Consider the following 24837-nt stretch of genomic DNA (forward strand, 5'->3'; position numbering starts at 1 on the left):
GACCGGTTACCTCCCTCCCTCTGCGACACCCCTCAATCCCCTTCTCTGCAGGACCGGTTACCACCCTCCCTCTGTCTCACCCCCGCTAACCCTGACTGTCCTCCATCACTCTGATGTACAGATAAAGGTGATGATTTACGGATCTGAAGGTCAGAGTTCAAGAGAAACACAACATAGCCCAAATGTCAGGCTGATCCAGAACACACACTCATACACACACATAAATGGCTGTACATATTTTGATAGTAAGTCCAGCTAGCCAAACAAGACTTTATTACAAGTTTGGTCAAATCTTATCAACAAAAAATAAAAAGGCTCAGAATGTCTGTTGGTTGGTTACCAAAATGTTTGTAGAGAACCGTCCAAGGTGCTTTGGTTGTGTCTGTTTCATTGTATAAAAACTCTTGGTCAGTGTGAGACTATTTACACTCGACTACATTTCAAATATTTACACTCCAGTATCAGGTCAATGCCAGCAAAGTTCCCCAGTTATCACAGCAAAACAACATAACATTTGGCTCATACACATTACGCAAGACAGGTCAGAGGTTAATTACAAAGAACAACACAACAACAGAACAGCAAACAAATTGTTCAGTTAATCAGTTAATCATAAGTACATAAAAAGTATATTTCATCAAACATTTCCTTGTACTTGGTGGATCTGTGTTGCCCTGAGGTTCCTTGCTTGTGTATAGATCACCAAACTGGACCTATAGCTTTAGAGAGCTGAGACGCCCTGCAGCTAGAAACTAGCTACAGTAGATTTTAGTACAATATAACAACAGCGTCTTATGACATAATGTCTTCTGTTCAGTTTGTAGCAACTGATATGTGATAACTGCCAGATAATGTAATAAAAAATGGCCATCTAAATTCCTAAATAATGTAATTACATCACATCATTACATTAACAGGCACTTAGAACTGCCCCTGTAATTATATTACATCATAAGGGGTATAATATATTTTTAACTGATGTAATAATAATATTGACTAATAAAGTAATAACTCATAAGAATAAGAATGTACTAACTTGAGTTATTACATTATCAGTCAAATCATTATTACATCATAAGTTTAAAAAAAATCTTACATCCCTTGTGAAAGAATAATCACAGATTAATGTAACAATGTGATGTTATTACATTATCTGGGAATTATCTGGGAATCACATTTTCAACCTATTTAAATGGTCATTTTATTACATTTTAACAACTTATTACATTATCTGGCAGTTACTACAATATCAATTTCTACACAGCTCAGTATCTGAGTGGAAGACAATAAAGCTAACTAACTTCAAACAGTCTAGTAAAGCAACACATACAGAACACATACAGTATAGTGTCTATTTGTTGTATAAATCTAAAGGTATTTAGGTAATAACCCAATACACAAAAAAATATGAAAAGAAAACCCAAAGAACATGATTTCATTGTGACAACTGGGATGATTGACAGTTTGGAGTTTGGTGCTCTGTCTGATGACTCTGTATGTCCTTGTGATCACATACTGGTCACATGACTTTACAAGGGTCCCCAGTTGCTGGCGTCAGGGTGGGTGTCTTGCTGTGTTTGCTCCCTGTGATCATCCCCGCGTTGAAGCTGAGGCCTTGGAATGCCCTCAACAGGTTGTACCCATCGTCCTTGCTCTTGGTTTCGGGATGAATCATTTTAGCCAGCTCATGGGGGAGCGACACTTTCCCCCCGACAGACCTCAGGTGGTTGCTGTCCTCGGGGTTCTAATTATGGAGGAGAGATGGGAAGAAGAAGAGGGATGAAAGGTTGAACATTTGACATGGAACAATTTGCCAAAAAAAAAAAACATACTGAGTCTCAATTTTAGCATGTGTTCCCTCTGAACTATATTCCAATACTTGACATTTATCTAACATACATTACTCATCCACACACATAAACCAATGTACACTGAGGAGAAATAGACCTGTAAAGTGACAGCCTGTGCAGATCCTAAAAATCAGACCTTGTTATTTTGTTTTTGAAAGTTAAGGGAAAATATAGTCAGTATCTGCCTCTTCTCTCTCTCTCACCCACGCTCACACAGACCTTGGACAGTTGATATTTTCTCCTGAAGTGAGCTCTCATAGCTGCTCTCTCTGCATTCTTCTGAGCATTCATTGCTTCCCGCAGCTTTCTGTGAACACACAGCAAAATAAACACAATTTCACCAGACTTATCGCAGACACACATGAGCGGTCAGACTGAATTCAGCTAAACTGATATCCATCTCACAGCATAGGAGACTTGAATTAAGTTGGTTCACTTTAGTTGCCTGGTATAATGAAAGCAAGCTGAAGCAGGCACTCACAGTGACTCTATCAACATGGGAAAAGGTATTCTGCTAAGGACGATACATCCATCTTTATTCCATTCAGCATCCAACCATCTCAAGTGGGTTGTATGCCTCTATCCCACAAGCTAATGTAGTGGTGGCTGTGTGGGTTCAGACTGTGTCCACTTGCCTCTCCTTCTCCAGGTCGGCCTGGTAGGAGCAGACGACTGACGGGTCTTTGGCGTGTGGAGTTCGGATGGGAGGGCTCTTGGCCAACCTGTTGCATCCTCCTCTGCCTCTTCCACCTCTGCTCCTCTTGTTCCTGCGCCTGGCCAACACCTCCTTCTCCTTCACCCCCGACACACAGCTGGTCAGCTTCCTGATGGGCCTCCTCAGCGACTTCTTCACCGCAGAGTTCATGATGCACCGGGGCTCTGTCAGAATGGGATTTTGCGTGCCCCTACTTAGTTGCCAGATGCTGGGTGAATATATAATGGTATTCTCCTTCACTCATGTTCTGTTACTGTGATGAGGCTGCAGGACACGCACTCAAGTGTCTCAAGTGAAGCCAGGATAACGCGGCGGCGATAACTCAGAGGTTGAGACCTGCCAAGGACAAGGACAGACAGTCAGACAAGGCTTATAAGACACAGACTCTGTAAACACACTCTCACACCTGCATACAAAGGTTACATACATAAATGAAATGTTTGTCATCTAGATTGATACCCGCAGAGAAAAGGGAAGTACAGACTGAGAGAGTGAGACAGAGACAGAGACAGGACAGAAACGGCACAAGGACAGATAGTGAAGGTGACACTCAAACAAATCAGACAGGTTATTTATTCAGGCTATTCGTCACTGCTGCTTATCCAGACAGTAATCCAGACCTAAGTGAGGAGCGTTCACACAGACCTACAGCCGTCCAGTCCCCTGTTTTCTTACCCAGGTGGCCACAGGAGGCCTAAGGCTCACAGCAAGAAATCCTTATTAAGCTCCAGCCAGATGGCCTCCACCGATATCTGACAACCAAGCTCCGCAAAGCTGTGAAATAAACCAGAGAAAGCAAGAAGAAATAAGAGAGAACTCTCCCGGAGACCGCCGCCCTGTGCTGTGTGCTGAGTTGCCCTCTCAGGAGCAAATGACCGCTCTCCGTTCTGAGGATTTACTCAAGGTTTCAACCCTCGCTTCTTCTCCTTCCCCCCCTATCTCCACCTTCCCCATACAGATTACGTCTTAAAGGACTTAATGAGGGGGAATCTCGTTAGCTGCAGCAGAAAATGCACCTGATGACTCACGTGTCTGTGAGGAAGACTGAAGAGACACTAGCTGACGTCATGTTGAGTGACAAAACACACAGGTCTGATTGTGTGACAACATTGTCACTTGTGTTGCACCAAGTGTGTGATTGCATTTGATTACATAGTCACAATTTCCCCTATATGTGCACTGCAAATATATGCTGCGTTATCTTTGCTAAGGTAATCATTTTGTTTGGTATAGATCTTGACTTTACTTTTTTCAGATTCCTTTTTTTATTTTTTTATTTTTTTGCCATTTATGCTTTTATTTACAAATCAGCAGTAGAGAGAGACAGGACAGATGGGAGAGAGAGGGGGATGGGGGGACATGTGACAAAGGTCCCAGAACGGATTCAAACCGGGGACTTTGCAGGTACATGGTGCACATCTCAGCCGACTGGGCCACTAGAAACTTGCCATGAGTCATTTCTTGGGAACAGGACAAAACGGAGGGCAGCTAACCAGACAGAGAGCCGGGGCTTTGGGTTCGCTGGATATTGAGAGATGGAGAGATGAGAACAGACTGACGTGTGGAGAGAGGCAACGAGACAAAGAGACAGCTGGATGGGAGAGAGTCTGTCCTGAGACAGCAGTGTCTGTGTCGCAGGCAAGATAAGAGGAAAGCGTTGACAACCAGACCGAGAAATGAAGCTGAATATATTGTCAAAGAGAAAGAGACAGACTGACTCTTTGAGGTCACACCCAAAAAAAACACATTAGTCAATACTGAGGCCTTGGTAAAAGAGGTAGCGCAAGCTATCTCTGACATACAGCAAAGAAACCACTGCCAAATTGAGAAGTGTCCATTACATCTATTCAGGTTGTGCTGATTTGTTGCCTCCAGCCTGAACTGTGTGTCCCATGTGAATGATCAGGGATCCACTGGTCATCTCCGGGACTCGAGGACAGATAGACTGAAAGAGAGAGGAGTGGTGGTGAGGAAGGGAGGGATGGAGATGACGAGGGAGGGAGGGAGGGAGGGAGTGAGAGCAGTGGCTGGCAGGGAAGGGCTGAGCTCTGCCTGTCTGACTTGGTTCATGTCGAGGCTGAGCGTGAGATGGGCAGAAATAGGAGCTGGCGTGACACAGCAAGTCTCCTTCACCAACTGTGTGTGTCCAGCAGCCGAGGAGACAGACAGCTCACACGTTATTTAGTCACACACACACACTCACAAACATAACCACCCTTACATGCAAAGACAGATTAAATGTGTTTTGCAATGAGTATCTACAGTTTGTAATAGGCGTGAGTCATTATTTGGATAAACTGACAAAAATATGATTATTACTGCATTCCAACCACAGAAGTAAAACTCGCCTCCTCTGATAATTTCTTCCAGCATTGATTTCTCTTGGTACATTTGCCACGTTTAAACAACTAACTGTTTGTCTGACAGAGTGGGCAAACATGACTCCCCATGGTGAGTGTTGTGCTCTGATACACTATGGCCTACTCTAATGCCCTATTTGGCATTGGCAGCACATAAACACACAAGGTCTGCCTTCTCAACACTTTAACAATCCCATTTAACTCCCAGTCCCCTGTAGTCCTCCTATTCCTTCCCCTCCGCTGCCCAAGGGCCTTGATTTCTGACAGATGAGGACACATTAATGCCTTAACGAGATCACCAAGAGAAGCCACACCCCCTCTGGCACATGCTCAGCCACAGAGCTGGGATCAGTTTACCATACCAAATGCAGACCTTTCTAACTGAAGGGAAGGAGGTTAAATTGGTCCTGTGTCAGTAGTGCGACTTCTCCGGAGCTGCCATGGAGATGGGAGAATGGGAAAAACAGAGGTAGAGCAAATTACTGACATAAGCAGCACAGTCCTATCTGATATATTCATATTCATTCCGTACATGCAAAGCTGGTTAATCTATTCTATATTAGAAAACATGTATGTGTTTGTATGTGTGTGTGTGTGTGTGTGTGTGTGTGTGTGTGTGTGTGTGTGTGTGAGTGTGAGTGTGTATGCGAGCCAGTGCTCCCATGCAGGCCCACTGGAGAGCCACTTAAAGGATTCCCAGGTGGATCAGTCCAACACGTGAAGGACAGCCATTGACACCCATACATTAACACACACACACACACACACACACACACACACGCAAACTCTAGGAGTGACTTCATCGATAAGCACATACAAAGGCAAGCTGCATATTACATACATGTCACTTTACAGCATACACACTCACAGTCTGACAGACAAATTCAAAGGGTCAGAGACGGTCTGGGGTCGCCGCCTGCAGAGGCTTTCAGAATAAAAAGACAATCTAATGTTAGAGTGTTTAAGTAAATTACCATGACTCAGCTTGACTCGACCTCCCGCTCCTGGGGTCTTTGACACAACATCCGAGTACATGTGATCACACACACGTGCTTCCCGTGTGAGTATTACACACACAAACACACACACACACACACACAGCTATATACAGGTGGATGTGTGTGCCATGAATGCATGCAATCCAGAGACTAGGCATGCAAGCCAACGTTCAGAGGTAAACTCCACACATACAGATTTATCAAAAAGCATGAGTTCCTACTTCTGTCACTATTTGACCTGTTTCGTTTTGGCAACTTGGTGAGGTGATGGTTTGAGTTTTTCTTTCCTTACTTGTGCATCATTGAAAGTTTTACTGTTTTGTGTTTGTCTTCCCACCTCTACTTGTTCCTTTTGTGCAACTGCTACTTAATGCTAAACACTAAAAATACTAAATAAATAAACCTCTCATCATACGGTACATTATCATGATATGACCTAAATACATAAAAATTGTAGAAGTTATTATTGCAGTAAATAAAGTTAATGTGACCATCAGGGGATTCATGTTTGTGTTATGTGAACAACTTTGAATAATTTCCATATTTAAAACTTGTGTCTCAACACAAATATGAAGACTTATTAAGTCACATAGAAAGACAATATGAGACAGAAAAAGATTTGTAACATAGAGATATTCAAGTTATCAAATGTGAGTCACTGAGCCTTTGTTTTGTTTGTCCTTGCTGTGGGCGCGTTGGTACAAAAAAATCAATAGGCTTACAGGATCAATACGACCTGGACTCCAACAAATCAAAATTCTTCACAAAATAATATTCTTCTTCAAATATTATTGTATTCAAATATGATTGTATAAAGTGCAAAAGTGAAAATGTTTCAGTCTAACTTAGGCCTTCTAGACCTAATCTATGTATCATAGAAACATGGATTGTTGTTTTTGGACATCGTAAATATCAGAAGACAACATGAGCATATGTCATCAAAATTCCCCCAAAAAATCAAAATGATATTACACACACTGGTATTGGTGATTCAAATGTCAAATCAGCTAATTATTCATAAGATGCTTTTTTTCATGATGATGTGAAACTTGATGTGTTAAAATTCTTACTTCAGCTAAGCAACACAGTAAGAAAACAAATGGTTGTATGCCAAGCAATTGTGTTGATTTCAAATTAATTGGACTAAAAGTGTTTCTTTGCATTCAGTATCCTCATGAATAGTCTGTTTAAATTCACCTGACTTCTGCTCAATCCAGTGAGTTTTAGCATTACAAGAATGTCATGCCAAATCACACCTTTTGAGTAATATTAATGTGTAATATGCTGCAATAACTGGTGCTGACAGCCCACTCTAGCAACATGTTCAACTTACTAAATGTTTATATTTGTGAACATAACTTGAAAATCCTTGTGCATGTAACCTAAAGTGAATTTTGAGTCTGTCTCATATAAAAGTCTAAATCTGAAATTTTGGCTGTCTTTGAATCCAGTTTAATGCTGTATAGACACTGGAGTTAGTAATATTCAGTATGGAATGGACTTCAACAGTAAGTATAGGGAAGCATCCAGTAAATGGACTGTAGTCTGAGCACATACAGAGAGAGAGAGACATGCACTTACTTTCCTTCAACAAGTGTCTTCATTCTCACATATAAATCTGTGGTCTCTCTTTGTTGTAATTTTAGCTTCATTCATGCACACCAGCAACCTAAAATTGCCTTTTAAGAGTGGGATTATGTTTAGCAATGCCAAGTAAGAGGCACACACACACACACACACACACCCTGCACATACACTCACACACTTACATACACACATGCGTGCACACTCACACATAGAGATGTATGTTTACACATCCACCCACAAATGCACACACACACACACACACACACACACACGCTTATGCACACACAGGCTTATACACAAATGCATTCAAACTCACAAATACAGGTGCATGTATACACAACCACACACACACACGCACACGCACGCACACGCACACACACACACACACACACACACACATTCAGGAAGTAAGGTCTCATTCAGTCAGACACCCACACACTGACACTAAGTCTCTCAGCTCTGCCAAGGCTGAAGAAGGGAACTGGCGAGCGCACACACTCTCTCAGCCTTGTGACCATGCTCCCTGCTAAGCTGCACTCCATCAAGATCAGACTGCCTCCATGCCAAGGGAGGGCTGGAAGTCAATGGCAGCTATGTGAGGAGTGTGTGACGTGCGTGGACGGACCATTCACTGGGCTAGAGTCTAAAATCAAAACACAAGAGCAGAGGAGCTCAATTTATTAAATGGCTAATGAACTAATTCCATACAAAACATCATTACAAAAAGCAGATAAAAATTACAAAAAGATAGGCTACGATAATTTCTTTTTTTTTCTCTTTTTTGTGGCATTTATGTGGGTAAGAATTGGTGTTTATGAGATTGTTATCCTATTTTACGGTGACTCTGATACTGGCCAGAATTAATTTTCCTGTCTGTGTGTCATTGCAGATCAGCTCAGATTGGCTGGAGAGCCTGTCAATCAGTGACATCATACACTGCTGCTTTAAACATACAAACTGTACTTACACCTGTACTGTGCTCAGTGTAACCAGAGAGATACAGAGAGGGATGGAGAGATAGACAGAGAGGAGGTAGACGGATATAACTGTTTGTCTCTAGCAGTCATACCTGAAAGGAGATCATTTCAAAACAAGACCATTTAAAAAGAAAAAGTGACACCTATTCTTACAAAGTGATTGACAGCATAAAACTTATGCTACATTTTAGAATGGTTCCTCTAAATTTTAGAGATACTGAATGATGGACTTCAGGTAAGGATTTTTTTTTTTCAAAATGTATATATAGCATTTTGTAATGGAACCAACATCTATTGGCATGTGGGGGTCAGGCTTCAAGGGTCAAGTGGTTATTCGGGGTCATCTGCTGCTGTCACAGCTGTTCCTCCAGACTCGACTCCCTCCCGGACGATGGAGGGGCAGGAAGAAGGGATGACGCAGAGCAGAGGAGAGAGAGATGCGTTTCGCCGGCTCGTACTCCAGCATCCTCTCCAGCAGATCAAAGAACTGATGGTGTTCTGTTGTCTTCGATGACAAGTATCTCTGAAGAACCAGGGATCAAAAGATAAAACATATTGATTACCTCAGAGAAGTAATACACTGTGGAGCAGGGAGTGAACGTAGCTCACCCTTTAAAGGTTTGCACTTGTCTTATCTCACCCTTAATGGTTTGCACTTGGTGTTAACGTAGCGTCCGGCCTTGGAGCTCTCATTCCAGTCTAGACGCCCACGGCAGAAATACCTTTGTTTCCTGGGAACAAAAGCAGATAGAGTGATGGTCTTGTCTGTTAAAGTATGCTTGTGTGTGTGTGTGTGTGTGTGTGTGTGTGTGTGCGGGTGTGTGTGTAAGAATGTGTGTTCACGCTAGTGTTACCTGCTCCTGTGGATCATTCTCTGGGGGATTGGTCCTTGTATTCTCTCCATCATGGCAAGATGCTCCTTATTGTCATGAGTCTAAACCAACACAGATACAGTAAACTTTACACAAGGTGAGACCAAGATGTTCATCACATAAGACCATGGACATTCCTACTTTCAACATGCTGAAATTAAACTAGTATAAACTTGCATTCAACCTGATACAGCGTGAAGCCTTCATAGTATTCAAACAGGATGCAGCCAATACTCCAGACATCACAAGGCTGACTCCAACCCAACTCTACGAGAGAGAGGGAAAGGGACCAACACTTCAAAACTAAGCAGACAGGATTGACAGTCCCTGTTCAGCCTCCGGTCTAAATCAACATCGCTTACCCAGTATGACCTCTGGGGCGCGGTAGTGACGTGTAGAGATGATGGCAGAGTGGTGTTCGTGGTCAAAGGTGGCGCTGCCAAAGTCAACAAGTCGCACTGCGGTGTCCTTTACTCTCTTCTCATCACGCTTCTAAAGGAGGAAAGACGGAGCAGTGACAGACAACGGTTTAAAAATGACAGAAGTCTCTTCTTGTCAAATAAAGGTGATTTTGAACAATATCTCCTCAAAGACCTCAATCATTTCCACGTTGAGGACAACAAACACAACCCTCAGTCTTCCTCTATGTGGATGAATATGCATGCATGTGTGCCTATAAAGGGGATGCATGTGGGAGGCTCAGAGGTTATGCAGAAAGACAAATTTGCATGCAAATGGACGACCGTAAAGCAATCTCCCTCTTCATTCTGCATTAATCCCTGCTCATTGAACATCCTCACTGATTTGCTTCACCCTCGAGGGTCCCACCCCTCATGACCGTCTCTCCTTTTGCCTGCCATTCATCCTAACCTTCTCAGCGTTGTATGTGAGGGTGTAGTCAGAGTTGACAAAGAGGATATTCTCTGGCTTCAGGTCTGTGTGAGTCAGCTTGTTGTCATGGAGAACTGCAGTGGAGACAGAGGGAGGGGGAGAGGAGAGAGACAGTGAGCATGGCAGACAGAGATTTAACAAGAGTAAGCCAACGCCCTCCTCTGGACAACTTAATCATTTGTCAAACAATTAGACATACTGGAAGATTTGTGAAGGAACATTAAAAGAAAGTTGTGCAGAAATGCAACCATCAGTAAAGCTGCAGTTATAAATAAAACTTTTGGACTGCACTGGCCTGTAACTGGCCAGTTACACACATTCACATGTACAACCAGAGCCAGTTGGCCACTGGGTTAAGTGCCTCGCTCAAGAGTGTTTCTCATTCACTTTCTTTACACAGATTGTTTATGGGGATTCAAATGGGCAACCTTCTGGTCAAAAGTCAGCTTCTCTAACCTTTAGGCTACAGCCATCCACTAAAAACTAACTGACCTGGTTGCTGCTACATCAATGGAACCGTATTGAATAATCTCATCATCGTATTGAATAATCATCACTGATCCATAAGTATATAAGCAAAAAAGTAAGTGGTATAGTTAGTGTGATGCTACTGGACTTACAGCTGACAGCATGGCAGATCTGGTAGGCCATGTGTCGGATCTGGTTAATTGGGTAGGGAAGGAAGCTGTTTGCTTTCAAGAAGTCAAAGGTGCTGAGGGACAGCAGCTCAAAAGAGATGCACACATGGCCGTAGTAGTTGAACCAGCCCAGCATCTGCACACACAGACTGACAGGGAGAAGAAACAGAGAGAGAGGATTGGTACTTAGCTTGGCAAGGTAGAGAGGGAAAGAGTGGGGAAAATAAAGTGATGAGATGCACAAGACGGAAGGAGAGAAACATCATCACAAGGATGACTAAAACTGCTCAAGAGGCTTAACTCTAAATCACACACAGTACTCACTGTTTGTTGAGTGGGTCTTTCTCACTGATCTTCTCCAGTACATTGATTTCCAGTTTGGCTGCCTCTCTGTATTTCTCCAGGTTCTTAATGATCTTGAGAGCTGTGCGTGCCCCACCTCTGTGTGTTTAATTATTAGGTAGTAGAGGCTATACTGAATTGTTTTTTTTGATCAGTAATAAGTGATTCCAGACTATACATGTTGTATATTGGTCCAAATTCCATTGTTAGATGAAGCTATTTACCTGCCATGGTCCAAACATTGTACCACCTTCCCAAAAGTTCCCTCACCTAAAGTGTTGACTATCTCATCTACAAGATAGACAGAGGTGAAAGAGAAATAACAGAGTGAAGTAGCAGCATTGTTATGATGGGTGCAAAGACTTACACCTGAACTGAGACCTACATCTGTCTTGGAGGATGTCTCCCCTTTTGTAGATCAGGTGGCCGTTCTCAGTGTCCCTCCTGTTCTTGCCTGGAGCCTCACTGCTGCTCCGCTGGAGTCAGAAATCAATCGAAAGTGTGACAGGTGAAGCAAAAAAGGGAAAAACCAGGTGGTGGATCAACCTGACTGTCCCTTTCTTCACTGTCCAATCAAAGACTGAGGTGGAGAATGCCTGATGCTGAGTGACATCTGACCTCACGACCTTTACAGGGCAAAGGTCGTCAGCTGGACTGACCCCTAGCTCTGATCGATGCATTCATACATACACACATATAAACGCACATGCAGACACATACACACACTGACAGAACAGTGCTGTTATCCCATGGAAGAGCTCTCTCTTTCATGTATTATTACTTAAAACTCCAGACTCAACCCCGCCACGTTGGCCATGATAAACATTCTCTAAAGAGCATGAGCTCATTTAATGAGGTTGATCCTAATGCCCTGAGCCTGTTCTAAAGACGGTTAATAAGAAACGCCAAATGACTTCTTGGCCTCTGTGGAGGAGCTGAGGCTCTATTTCCATCCACATTCTGAGACTGTTATTAATATCAGAAGCCCAGCATGTGCTGAGGAGACGTTTACTGCAGGACAGGGGCTTACCGAGGATACAGTATATCTGGGGTACACAAAGTAGGGCTGCAAAATAGACCGTGCACCGAGGCACAGGCTCCAGCAAGTACTTACACACAAACATATACTTATAAACACACATGCACAAACACAGTCTGGAGTGTGATTTGTTGTTAGAAGAAACTTTATGTAGAGGATCTTTAAAATAAATATGAAATTAAATCATGCAACCAATAAGCAGAACTACAAAGTTCCACATTGATGTTTTCAGGTCAAAAGGCAAACAGTAAATGGGAGGACAGAATGAAGTATTAGAAGATAGAAATAAACAAGAATAGATAAGAGAACACAAACACACACACACAGATGGAGATACTCACAGACAGGCAGAGGCAAATACAGTCCAGAAAACCCTTATACAGAGAATACAGCTCTGTCTTTCCCATTACGCAGAATTGCAGAGCCAGACAGAGAAGGCAAGAGTGTGTGTGTGTTTGAGGACAGAAAGAGAAGATGATGGAGAGAGGGTGCAGCAAGGTTAGTGAGAGAGGATGGAGAAGGAGAAGCAGAGGAAGAAGAGGATGAGAGGCGGAGTAGAAGTAGAAGAGAGGGGAACTGGGAGGTGAGGAGAGAGGACAGAGGAAGGGACGATACAATTTAGAGCAGTGACACAGAAAAACAAGCGAGGACACAGACTTGTGACACAGCAAAAAATAGCCGGGGAGGTAGTCAGCAGAAACCAAAAGCGAAGGAGAGACACAACAAGTAATATCAAACAATACAGTCCAACCATAAAACATGAGAGAGAGGGAAAAAAACAGACAGACAGACAGAAAGGAAGAAAGAAAGAGCACAGGACAGATGAAGTAAAGCAACAGGACAGAAACAGAAAGTGACAGACAGAAAGGAGAGGAAAAGTGAGGAGGAGGAGGAGAGAGAGATAGAGAGAGAAACAGAGAATGAGAGAGAGCGAGAGAGCTGAGACAGATGCTAATAATAAACTTTGGTCACACACACCCCCCTCCTGAGAAAGTGTTCAGACTAGAATCAAGATCGACGGAGGGAGGAGGAGGAGGAGGAGAGATCCAGTTTCGCCCAACTCTCTCCTCCTCCTTGCACCTCCTTAACCCCACCGTATGTTTTCCACACCTGTCCTGCTCCGTATACTGCAGATACCTCTTCATTATATATGCTTTCTTTACAGAAATAATCAATGCAGATCATGTAAAGCACATTTATTTTATAAGCTCAGAGGTACATGAACGATCAAAACTCATTTATGTCAGCACAGACTAAGATAAGGTGAAGTCATTAAAAATAGCAAAAATATAACAGTAAAAACAGTTTTAAAATATTGATCTAAAATACAATGAATTGGATTGAACTTGTTGGTCACAAAAGTTAATTGGACCAAAAATGCAAACCCATGTTTTTGAAAATGTAATGACATAAAAACACCAGATAAAATGTTTTAAAAACGTAAACAATTTCGAACATGTGAACAAGATTTATCAATAAAGTAGAAATAAAATATCAATAAGCTCATGAAATGGTTAAGCACAAAGTGTGTGGCATCCTGTGAAATCTAACCAGTCAAAAAGCAACACTTGAAAGGATATAATCTAAAGGTTAGAAATTATTTTATATGTATGATATGGTTTAAATCCAGAATGTTTCGCTCACAAAAAATTGAACGGACGAAGTGAGAGCTAAATAATCCTCCATCAAACTGAACACAAGTGTTGCTGTGGGGGATTGTGGGAACTTGAGTGTCCATGTACATGTCACAAAAACAGACCCTCCTGCTCATAGTTGGGTCCAGGTGAAATCCTGATGTCGCCGTAAGGCTCATCTTGCTCCACACACAGTTTCCTGGTCGATACATTCTCTATACACACACACACGCACACACACACACACCTTTAAAACTGCCATCCACTTAAAATCAAATCACAAATGATTTTGAGTGCCTGTTACTTGTACCATTAATGTGAATACCAATGGTCTTACTCTACTCAGTCATCAGTAGAGCCTCCAGCCTCAACTAGTGACATAATTTGGTATTTACAAAGTCCTGACACGCCACTTAATCAGCCTATTTTTATAGACTGACTAGCAGCCCCAAAGGAAAAAAGCATATTTTATAACTCGCTGACCACATACTGATTAAAAAGCTTCTCTTGGTGATGTTGTTGTCACCTTAACACTATTTTAACATGGGGAGTGGGATGACTGGATGACAAAATGCCTTACCCAAGAGTCTCCAGAAGATGTTGGTGACAGTTCTGCGGTCGACCTCTGGTGGCAGCAGAGAGTGGAAAAGGACAGGAGACATATGCTCTGCAAGCTCTGGCATGGTCCTGGATACATACACACACACACACACACACACACACACACACACACACACACACACACACACACAAAAGCATGTATGAAAGCATGACATTGCATTGTGTTTCCAAATCAAAGGCAAGGGACAGGAATAACTAACTCCTCAGCCACTGAACTTGAAGGACACTTCAAGTTCAGTGGCTGGTATCATGGTGATTTCCTTTGGCAGGCCTACACCTAACATGTCTTCCATAGAATTATGATGATGTTGCCATGTTGTCATGACATTGTTTCATGTGTGGACAGAGCATGAGACTCATGGGACGTTCAGATTATGGGCTACAAAGCAACAGGTAGTCATTCATTCTCAATGGAAGCCAGCCAGTGTAAAATGTTGCAGCGTGTCAGGCGTATACTGTATTTACTTTATTATAATTTACTTGATTAGTTATTTCAATTAACAAGAACGATTATTTGCCAAATAAATTAAAAACGAGACAAAAACGAAGCTATGACAGTATGACATTATTAGCTGGTGCACCCAACACGATGACGTCATGAACCGTCAACGAACTGTCAACAACAACAACACTTTTCTGCTCCGTTGGCGACAATGTAGCCTGGTACGCCAGACCGTTTTGCAGCTAAGTTAAAATGTTCCTCACAAATGCCAGTGGAATCCAAATGATTGCCGTTGCCATGGTAACAACCAGCTTTCTCAGTCTCATGCCCCAAATCAGCACTGATTTCCATGACAACATCAGCAAACATTCCATGGCATTCCGTATTGTAAGTGTGCCAGCCAAATGACCATTCAAGCATGTACACTGGAATTGGAATGGCCGTTCTATCAATTAAAACTCAATGTGCTCAGCTCTGAGTTTCCATGACAGCAGGTCAGTGGAGGGTGTGGTGTCACTGTCGTTACCCAGGCAGATCAGCACCGGGGCCGGGCTCAGCCTCAGGAGACTCCCCTGCCACTACCTCCAGCGCTGCTTCGACCTCCTCTGGAATGTCCTGCAGTCTAGACACAGACCTGGAGACAGGGGACCTACACACACACACACACACACACGAATGTAAGCATGACTGCACACACATGCGCATGCACACACACACACACACACACACACACACACACACACCTCTCTTTGTCACCTACCCTTTGCTCTCTGGTGTGCCCATGGGGGAAATCTCTCTAGACAGCTCTCTCTGGTCAGAGCCCTCCAGGGAGAGGATACCCTGGCCTGGAGGGATACACACACACACACACACACACACACACACACACACACACACACACACACACACACACACACACACACACACACACACACACACACACACACACACACACACACACACACACACACACACACACACACACACACACACACACGTCTGTTCTCCACTACGGCTGGATTGTGTATTGTGTACAGTTGTATTGTGTACATGTGGTAATTTACACAAGGCTTACCTGAAATATCAGGAAGAAACAAGTCTGATTCTGCCAACTCTCTAGGGACCTAAATTCACACACACACACACACACACACACACACACACACACACACACACACACACACACACAGACAGACATAATTATTCAGTTTGTGACATTTGTTATTCCAGCCTTCTCCCTGTACAAATAGGCTTTGCAGACATTCCCACCTGAACCACACAAACAGAAAATCGCCCTTCCACACCTCCTTAGAACTGAGCTCGTGTCTCTCCTGCTCGATCTGGGCCGTCCTGGCTCTCTCGCGCTCTCTCTCCCTGTCGGAGTCGGTGGAGTCAGGCCCTCTCTCCCCTACCTGCAGGTCCGAGCCAGAGAGAGGCGTGATGGTTGCAGCCCGTCTCCATAGCAACTGCAGCTCCTCAGGCAAGACTGCAGAGGAGGACGGAGGACACAATGTTAGTTCAAGGTTTATTTATTTTTAAAGGTTATTCAACTCACTTCCATTAAAATAGCTGTGGGTGCAGGGAGGTGGGAAGGAGCAGATGAAAGAGTAGAATTAAAGGTGATACATGAAGCATTTTAACATCAATAAATCATGACCACATTCATTTTGAGGCAATAGTATAATTACTGTAAACAAACAAGACCATTACAGAGAAGATTAGCAGCCTCGACCAGCCTCTACACTGCATTTTACATTGTGTGACACATAGTTGGATTCAAAACCCTCTTCCTGTTTTGTGCTTTGCGGCACAAATTTAATGTATGTTACAAACATTAAGATTCATATTATCTTTAAAAAGGCTTGGGTCGGTGGATGTAAAACCCTAATTTTACAAATTTAAAAGGCAGAAAAATTGGGTTTTAAAGATGGATTTGCCCTTCACTTCACATTGTACTGTGATTGTACAAGTAACGCAGGAGTTTCTGTAACTTTTGGATGATGTTATTAGGGGTGTTCTGGGGGGTTTTGACTGGTCTGGAGGGTGCGTGGCTGTACATCTGACAGAAGTGTTACTGACAGATGCAGGGTTTGTTGAGGAGGTCAGAGGCTGGGAGCATCCTGTGAGAAGGAGGCGGGGGGAGAAGCGGATGCTTGGTCTCAGCACGAGGGTCGTTGATCTGCTGCTGCAGCACGTCCTGGGATAGCTGGGTCTCTGGGTCGAAGAAGGTCAGCTGCCTCTTCCTCCTCCTCCTCCTCACCTCTGGAGCAGGCACATACTAGACGAGACGAGACGAGACGAGACATAAAAAATGAATTACTTAAATTCACCAGATTTTTTCTCCACCCTCCAAATGCATTCTCTCTCTCTTACACACAACACAAAAGCGTGTACCTCTAACGTTGGACTTGGTCTCTTTTGCCGTCTTTCACGCTCCTCTGCCCCGGATGGTGAGGGGGCCACGGGCACAGACACTGGGGTTACCTCCTCCGGGGTTACCTCCTCTGTTGGCGGCCCAGGCTCCTCCACAGGCAGGCCAGGCTCTTCCTGGGGCAGCACCATGGCATCTTCACTGGAGAGAATAGTGGGCTGCAATCTGACACAGTGGACAGTGAGAGACGGTCAGTGTGTCTGTGCGGATGTGTGTGTGTGTGTTTGTGTTGATGTGTCCATGTGCAGCAGGGTAATTTACTCAATAGTGGATCCTGTGAGCTCTTTTGTTTTCTCTCTCTCCATGTCTCCCTCTCTTCCCTCACGTTCCCTTTCCATCTCCCTCTCTCCTTCTCCCGCTGTCACTCCCTCTCTCCCTATCTCCATATCTCCTGTTAAAAAAAGGTTGAAGGGAAAGGGAAGATAACTTCACAGAGATTGCTCTGACTGACCTACAGTATGTCCTTGAAATCCATCATTTTCACCCTCATCTGATAGGAGAAAAGGGGGGAGGGGGGGGTTAGCATCTGCCACTCACCCTCTGGGAAGTCATCTGTTTGGGCCAGCAAGAAGTCAATAATATCTGGATGATGATCAGCAAGATCTGCCCCCTCAAACTAGAACAGAAGAGGGGAGGGAGGAGGTGTGGATGGATGAGAGGAATTAGTGGAAGTTAGATACAACAGTGTATGTGTATGTGCATGTGTGTGCCTGTGTGTGTCTTTGTGTGTGTCTTTGCATTTGCAATGCATGTGCGTGCTGTGCTTAATTTGACAGCTGTACCTCTGCAGTGGGTATAGTGACAGGCTCTCTCTCTCTCAGAGTGATGGTGTCTGGAGAGGCGGTCATGCCTGGGAAAGATGGAGGGATGTCATGGAATAAAAAGACACAGTATTGACATCAACACAACCCACTGAAACCAACAGGAGTGGTAAAGTTTGAGGCCACAGCTTACCAAGCAGCACTCAAAGTGATCTTTTGTGCCAACGTTGGAGCCTGACTGCACTGCACCGTCTCTACTCTGAACTGACATATTTCCATGCTCTGGACTTCTGTATTTCTTCCCTGCTTTGCACAATCTGACCTGTCTATGCATGAACATGACCTGTACATATTTCTGTGCATATCTCTGTACATTTCTAGACATATTTTTGTTACTTCTAACTGTAAAGCTGTACACTCTGCTAAATCTGATAATCTCATAACGTCGATATACAAGATTGAGCATTTGCAAACCCTGCATATATTGCTGTTGTGTTGTGTTAGAGTTAGGGTTAGTTGGTTATGTTATCCTATGTTATCTTACTATCCTCTAGTGGAGCAGCAGGACTGGTCAATTCAGGCTGCTCAGGTGAGGCTCCTCTCATAAACTCCTGGGCCATCTGAGAGACAAACGGGTACAGACTATTTATCTCATTACCATTTAAACCATTTCCAACTTTACTTTCACTTACAAAAATAGTTAATTGTTAATCATTTTCATCACCCACTTGGGTGTATGAGTACCTGTATCAGTGTACTGGGACTGGGCATGACATCCTGAAATTGCATCACTCCAAATAAAGGGTCCAGGGCCCCCTCTGCCTCCTCCAGGAGAGACAGAGCATCAGGGAAGAGCAGAGCTTGTCTGAAAGAAAATGGGAGGCACCGTACCGAATTATAGTAGTGATTTTAGACTTGTTTGTGCAGGGAAATGCAGAGAATGTTGTGTAACTGGACTCACTTGTTGTGGTAATCCATGTCAATCTTCTGGGACGTCCTTTGCTTTGCCAACCGGCCCACAATGGTCTGAAGATCCTCTAGAAGGACAGAAAGTCAGCCTCTTGCACAGATACTTGTCTCAACATCTCTTCCCTAATCTGTTCATTCCCTTACCCAGGAGAATATCACACTGACGATGGTAGACAACGATGACGCCATACTGGAGCTGGGAGGAGAGGTAGAGGGAGAAACGAGGTCGTGGCAGGCCTGGCCGGGGTGGTGGGACCCGCTCCATCAGATAGTCCATGATGTCATCACTGTATGGGCGTTAGTTTTACCGTAACGGTAGGGCTCATAGTTTAGTCAATTACAAAACAGGCAAAAATGGGTAAAATAAATTCTTACCAGGTACTTTTAACGTTGACTTTTAGGAAATCCCGGCGAGGAACTTTGATGCCTTTTGTGGCAACCAGCCTAAAAATCAAACACCCACACATTTATTTCACTTGGCTACTAAAGTAATTCTCATTCTGATGAGTATTTGGATAAACAACAAAACAGATTTCACTGCTATTAGATGGAGTAAAAAACCTGTAGACAGCTAGGGCATAGATACAGTCTCTACAATGTCTCCTGTTTTAATCATCAGGATAAATAATGTTCAAGGGGCTTTAAGTCATGTAATTGACATAAACAGTTAAGTTATATTTTCACATTAGTGACAGGTAAGCTAGCTACTTAGAGCAGGCATCCAACAGAAATGTCAAGTGAAGAATAATACTAATATACCAATAATACTGCTTTGTCATTTGGCTTGAGAACAAATATCTTGCAACACCGGTCGCTAGCTTGGAGAAAGTAATGTGTGTGGAGTAAGTGGGTTTTGGCATGTGTTATTATCTTATTATAACTATTATCATATTGTGACCATGTACAGGGATCAATTAAATGGGCAGTTGAGGAAGCAGTTGAAGAAGCCTACTTGTCCAAAACACCCTTAGTGAGGCAGCAGTCAGTCAACAAGAGCCATTGGTCAGTAGGTAAAACTCCCAAGTTGCCTTGTCGACCAACCGGGGTGAACCTCCCACCTCCCACCTCATCTTCAAAGTGAACGGTTATAAATGACTTCAAAGGCACCAACTTATTGCTTTGGTTGCTGTGTTTATATTGCCAATCATCGTTATGTTTGCCAGTGATGCACCTGCGCTTTCTCAGAGACGTTTTTTCACACATTTTCCTGTCAGTGAGTCCAAATGTTGTAGTTTTTACAATGGAGCAAAAATCAGGGGGGAAAAATATTGGAAGCTGTACCTAAAAAAAAAAAGGCATGTAATGGGAGCTCACAGAAATAATGGTCCCTCTAAGCTGTGTGTGTTATTAACGTGTTAACATATTAACAATTCACTCTTAGATTAAAATTGATTTTTATAATATGGGTTGTTTAGAGTTTGGACTTGAACGTTACCATTGAAGTATAGTGTAGAACTATCTAACCTGTTGTCCCATGAATGCTGAATGTAATTTTGTAGTTTTGGGCAAACTGTACATAAATGAGTGTCATGCCTCCTGTAAATATGATAACAATATGGATCCTTCTTACTTGGTTAGGTAACATCTGGAGCAATTGAGAAATCTGTCATTCAGAATAATTGGGAAATGCTGGGCGGAGGCTGATAGAAATCACACAGTTCAGAAATACAAAAAGTGTCCCACTTATACTGAATTCACCCTGTGTAGTTAGTATATCTCCCGTACCAAAAATAATAGTAACAGAAATTTTGCAGTAGCTTGATGGTAGTTCAACTAAATTCAAATTTGCATTGTGTTTTTAAAATTTACTTTTCTTTTTTTACATTTTGAGGTATAGTTTACAACTGCAAATACCAACTATTTTTGGCTATAAAAAATGAACAACAACCCTTTTATTTATTTCAAGAGAAAGTTAACATTAATTCCTTCCACTTTCACCTGTGAAGAACCCAGGGCAATACAGCTGTTAGTCTATGTATAAAAACAGATTTGCTGTAGGCTACTAGGCTACACTATGTAGTAGCAGCCTACATTTAAAAGATGAATAGTTGTGGAGTCTTAATTTTTTTGGTTGGTGCATTCTGACCTTCTGACCTGCAGGTCTTCAAAGCAAATGGTTTCATAAACATTGCCGATTTTTGTTAGGCCAGCCTGTGTCTGCCAGTGATGCACCTGCGCTCTGTTTTTTTTTTTTTTTTTTTGGGGGGGGCCCTGCAAAATTCCTGTCAGCTGCATGAGCACAAAATAACCAATTAATCAATTGCCGCAGGCTAACATGAAAAATATTAAGGTCTCCAAAGAATAAACTTTTAATATTCATATAGCCTAGGGATTTACAGTGTGTCTGTGGTAGGCTACTCAGTAGTGAGTTTACCGTGTCATTTCGTGATAGTATTTTTATGGAGCGGTTTTCCTGTATAGTATCTCCAAAACCTTCTACAGGATTGGGCCTAGTTCTTCCAGTCAATGAAGCGCTAACTCAGTGTGTAGTTTGTTCATGTAGCCTCAAAACCCCTCAAACACTCCAGTTTGAAAGTTTAGTAATTAGTTAAGCAAGTATTTTTCACCATCCCTAAATTAATATTATAGTGACACCAGGAGAATAAAAAATAGCATGAAGTATAAGGCCACTATAAACTCACTACTGAGTAGCCTACCACAGACACTCTCCAATTCCACATTTTCTTTTATAGTAATTTAGCCGAACTTTTCGTTAGTAGCCAAACTATAAAGGTGATCTCTTGTAGATCATTTTTTACTCACCAGATTGTAGAAAAGCATCCTGTACGACGCTTCAAAACGTCAGGGTAGTAAAACATGTCAGCAGATCCTTTCAGAAACTGTTTGAAGAATTAAAAAAGTAAACGTGGCAATGTCGCCTATCGAGGTGTGAAATACTGGATTACAGTGTAGCTAAGCTTTGTGGTAGCACATAGATGCCGGTTCTTGGTTTTTGGTTGGGATAAGCGACTGTTCAATCCCTGTGAGATACTCCAAATAAAATTCGACTTTTGACGCTCCAATTCATTCCATGCAATATTCACTACAGTATATACGATTAGCGAAAAAATAATTTGAAAATAGCAAATAGAGAAAAAAAAAAAAAAAAATAGCCATGGTTGCACTTTCTGACCAATGTGAAGATACTCAAAAATCAAACAATCGTATGCACTCTCAAACTGTAGACTAACTTAACAGGACAAACTTTATTTTATAATCTAGAAAATATCTATTATAATAAATTTCCAAACATCTGGATTAGGATATGTAATACTGAACAATTGCTGATGTTCAGTATTAAAGATACTTGTATCCCTGGTGCTGTGGTCAAAATTGCTTACATTATGTTAATGGTGCATTTGTCAAAGTGTCTTCTCCTTGTACAACTGGTACTGGTACTGGTACCTTGTCATTTAATAAGATTTTCCTATGAGTTTTCATTGCTTATCTTACATCACAAGCTTATCAATAACATAAACTGGTTGTCTATGAAATTAGGTCAATATTGTTTCACAGAAGATCAGTTTCTCAAGGCATGGTTCATTGAGGAAAGAGGACATTTTATTAAGATATAAGGATACAGTTGTAACTTCATGGATAAAATGAAATAAACCTGGAAACACAAATATAAAAAAGGCAACAAAGTAATAAGATGCACATCTCACCTTAAAAAACAAGACAGCAAAAAAAAAAAAAGTGAGAAGATTACAGTGTTGAAAGGGCTCCTTCTAGAGATTAGAGGGACTCATGTGAAATAAAAACAGATGAGAATACAGAATGCATCTGCTGAGGGAAATGGAGGTTTTGTCATATTCTCTGCCCTTAACTCAGAAACGAGAAGGCGATGTGACTGTATTCTATCACAATTAAAATAAAACTATGATGAACTAATAAAGTCTTTTTTGCTCCCCTCCCCTGCATCCCGACAGAGCAGGAATGAGAGAAGACGGCACAGAGACACAGCAGAGGGAGTGAAGGACAGTGTGGCTGATCACAGCAGTCTTCCTCTGCATTCAGTGGATCCGCAGCAGCACAGCAGCTCCTTGCCCTCCACACTGCCCACCTCATAGTTGTAGTCCCAGGTCAGCTCTGTCCCGGCCCGGATACGCCTGCACAAAGACACCAGCAGGCCAGTCAGTGGAGGACAAGAGCCTGAACACAATTACAGTAAGGATGGACGATTCCACATTTTTTGGAGTCGATTCTGACTCCTTGCAATGGAATTGATGGAATCGGAATTCTAAGTCGATTCCATCAATTCCGTTCCGATTCCAAATGAATCAACACAAAAATGTAAGTTGTACAATAAAACTAATTTATTACTACATTACCACAAAATGGTACAAAACTTGGTACAAATGTTCTATAAAGTCTGCTCAGCGGGTTTTATAGCTATAACTGTCCAATTGATTAATTAATTCAAAATTTGTTTAAATTAAACAGTTTCTATGATTCAAGAGTTTGGAGTCGAGATTGCAACAGGAGTCGACTCTAATTGCGTTTATTAGTAAAATCGATGGAATTGAGAATTTACTCTTTTGGTGTCGACTCTCCATCCCTATTTATAGTAAGCAATCCATTTCTATTGGCACACTGCTTGCTAGATTGATAGTTGGAACTGCTACTATCGAAGGAGGACCTGGTACTATTAAAGAAATTAGGTCGTTTTTTTGAATCCCTAACATATTTGGTAGAAGTCATGCAGAAGTGTTTATTTAGTTGTTTTGGTCTCGGGATCCAGCACCAGTAAATGGTTCTCTTTGTGTCATAGGAACGAATAAGTAGTTTAATTTCTACTGCCAGGGCCTGTTTATATTAAAACAAACACCTATATACAATAAAATAATAGAGAATATCCCATTTCTAACACCGGTTAGCTGGCCCAGAGACAACACAGTACGCCTCCCAAAGCCCAGCAGCAAACCCTGGCCTCTGAGTTTGATGAAAATTGTCATCAAGGATGTAATAAGCGCTATAACGAATTTAAGATGTGTTTCAACACTCACTTGCTGGCAAAGAATGCCACCCAGGGGAAGCGGAGGTCATGTGTGTCCACAAACACATTCTGGACAAACAGGTTAGGACTACAGCTATGCTGCAATGTAGAGAGGAGACAGGGACAAAAATGTAAGAGATAAAAAGATAGTAATAGAATGTGCATCAATGACAGAAAATGGTTATATGCAGACTAAGTGAAAGACACAGATACGTTAAAACACTTACGTTGAGGTATCGTCCGAGGTTGCCCTCCAGCTTGGCATCGATGATGTAGCAGGACTCTTCACCATCAAAGAACAGCCGAGTGTTTTTGTGAGTGTTGTCTCCCCCTCCTCCAGGCTGTCCCTGCTGCCCTGCTTTGCCCCCCTGGCCCCCTGACCCTCCCCCGGCTCCAGGCGTACCTGTCTTTACCATCAGGCTGTGGCTGGACTTGAGGGCGATGCCACGCGTCGACTTCACCGCTACCTGCCTTTTAGTCACACCTGAGCAAGAATAGCACAGACAGATCGCAGGATCAGGAGAGGGCAACGGAAAAGTGAAAACCGTGTGGTCAGGGATAATTAGTGCACTGTACATTCGAGCGAGCAGTATTTTTACATTTCTACCTCTACCTCCCCCTCTCTGCTCACCGTGGGTGAGTTTCTCTCTGTCCTTGTTGTCATCAGATCCCGAGCTGATGGTCTGAACGTCGTCGCTGTCAGACAAAGTCATC

General features: G+C 42.6%; 4 protein-coding genes across 4 annotated transcripts; all 4 read right to left on the reverse strand.

The window, feature by feature from the left end:
* Window positions 1-1519: 1519 nt before the first annotated feature.
* On the reverse strand, window positions 1520-2744 carry LOC139660413 (complexin-3-like). The gene is made up of 3 exons (XM_071538554.1): window positions 2482-2744; window positions 2070-2153; window positions 1520-1744 (listed from the first exon to the last, which is right to left on the reverse strand). Exons 1-3 carry the CDS (start codon window positions 2713-2715, stop codon window positions 1520-1522), a joined length of 543 nt encoding a protein of 180 aa, XP_071394655.1. The 5' UTR covers window positions 2716-2744.
* Window positions 2745-8827: 6083 nt separating this feature from the next.
* clk2b (CDC-like kinase 2b) lies at window positions 8828-12691 on the reverse strand. Its single transcript, XM_071538546.1, has 11 exons — window positions 12611-12691; window positions 11616-11706; window positions 11455-11521; window positions 11213-11329; window positions 10871-11037; window positions 10230-10324; window positions 9722-9851; window positions 9544-9626; window positions 9342-9421; window positions 9128-9218; window positions 8828-9010 (listed from the first exon to the last, which is right to left on the reverse strand). Exons 1-11 carry the CDS (start codon window positions 12674-12676, stop codon window positions 8828-8830), a joined length of 1170 nt encoding a protein of 389 aa, XP_071394647.1. The 5' UTR covers window positions 12677-12691.
* A 1323-nt stretch (window positions 12692-14014) lies between these two features.
* On the reverse strand, window positions 14015-21985 carry LOC139660408 (meiotic recombination protein REC8 homolog). The gene is made up of 16 exons (XM_071538548.1): window positions 21891-21985; window positions 19503-19571; window positions 19272-19414; window positions 19120-19195; window positions 18903-19023; window positions 18703-18778; window positions 18180-18247; window positions 17935-18013; window positions 17659-17788; window positions 17361-17562; window positions 17046-17244; window positions 16271-16452; window positions 15727-15788; window positions 15493-15615; window positions 14484-14590; window positions 14015-14118 (listed from the first exon to the last, which is right to left on the reverse strand). Exons 1-16 carry the CDS (start codon window positions 21944-21946, stop codon window positions 14015-14017), a joined length of 1797 nt encoding a protein of 598 aa, XP_071394649.1. The 5' UTR covers window positions 21947-21985.
* A 702-nt stretch (window positions 21986-22687) lies between these two features.
* Window positions 22688-24482, reverse strand: LOC139660409 (histone-lysine N-methyltransferase SETDB1-B-like; the record flags this gene model as incomplete). The annotated part of the gene is made up of 3 exons (XM_071538549.1): window positions 22688-23236; window positions 24134-24222; window positions 24351-24482. Coding segments are annotated over 3 exons (339 nt in total), but the record flags the coding sequence as incomplete, so codon positions are not given.
* Between the last annotated feature and the right edge of the window lie 355 nt (window positions 24483-24837).

Source organism: Centroberyx affinis, unplaced genomic scaffold (assembly GCF_046629955.1).
Source record: "Centroberyx affinis isolate AG114_WGS23_722 - 3 ecotype Tasmania unplaced genomic scaffold, CSIRO-AGI_Caff_v1 ptg003286l_1, whole genome shotgun sequence".
Lineage (NCBI taxonomy): Eukaryota > Metazoa > Chordata > Actinopteri > Beryciformes > Berycidae > Centroberyx > Centroberyx affinis.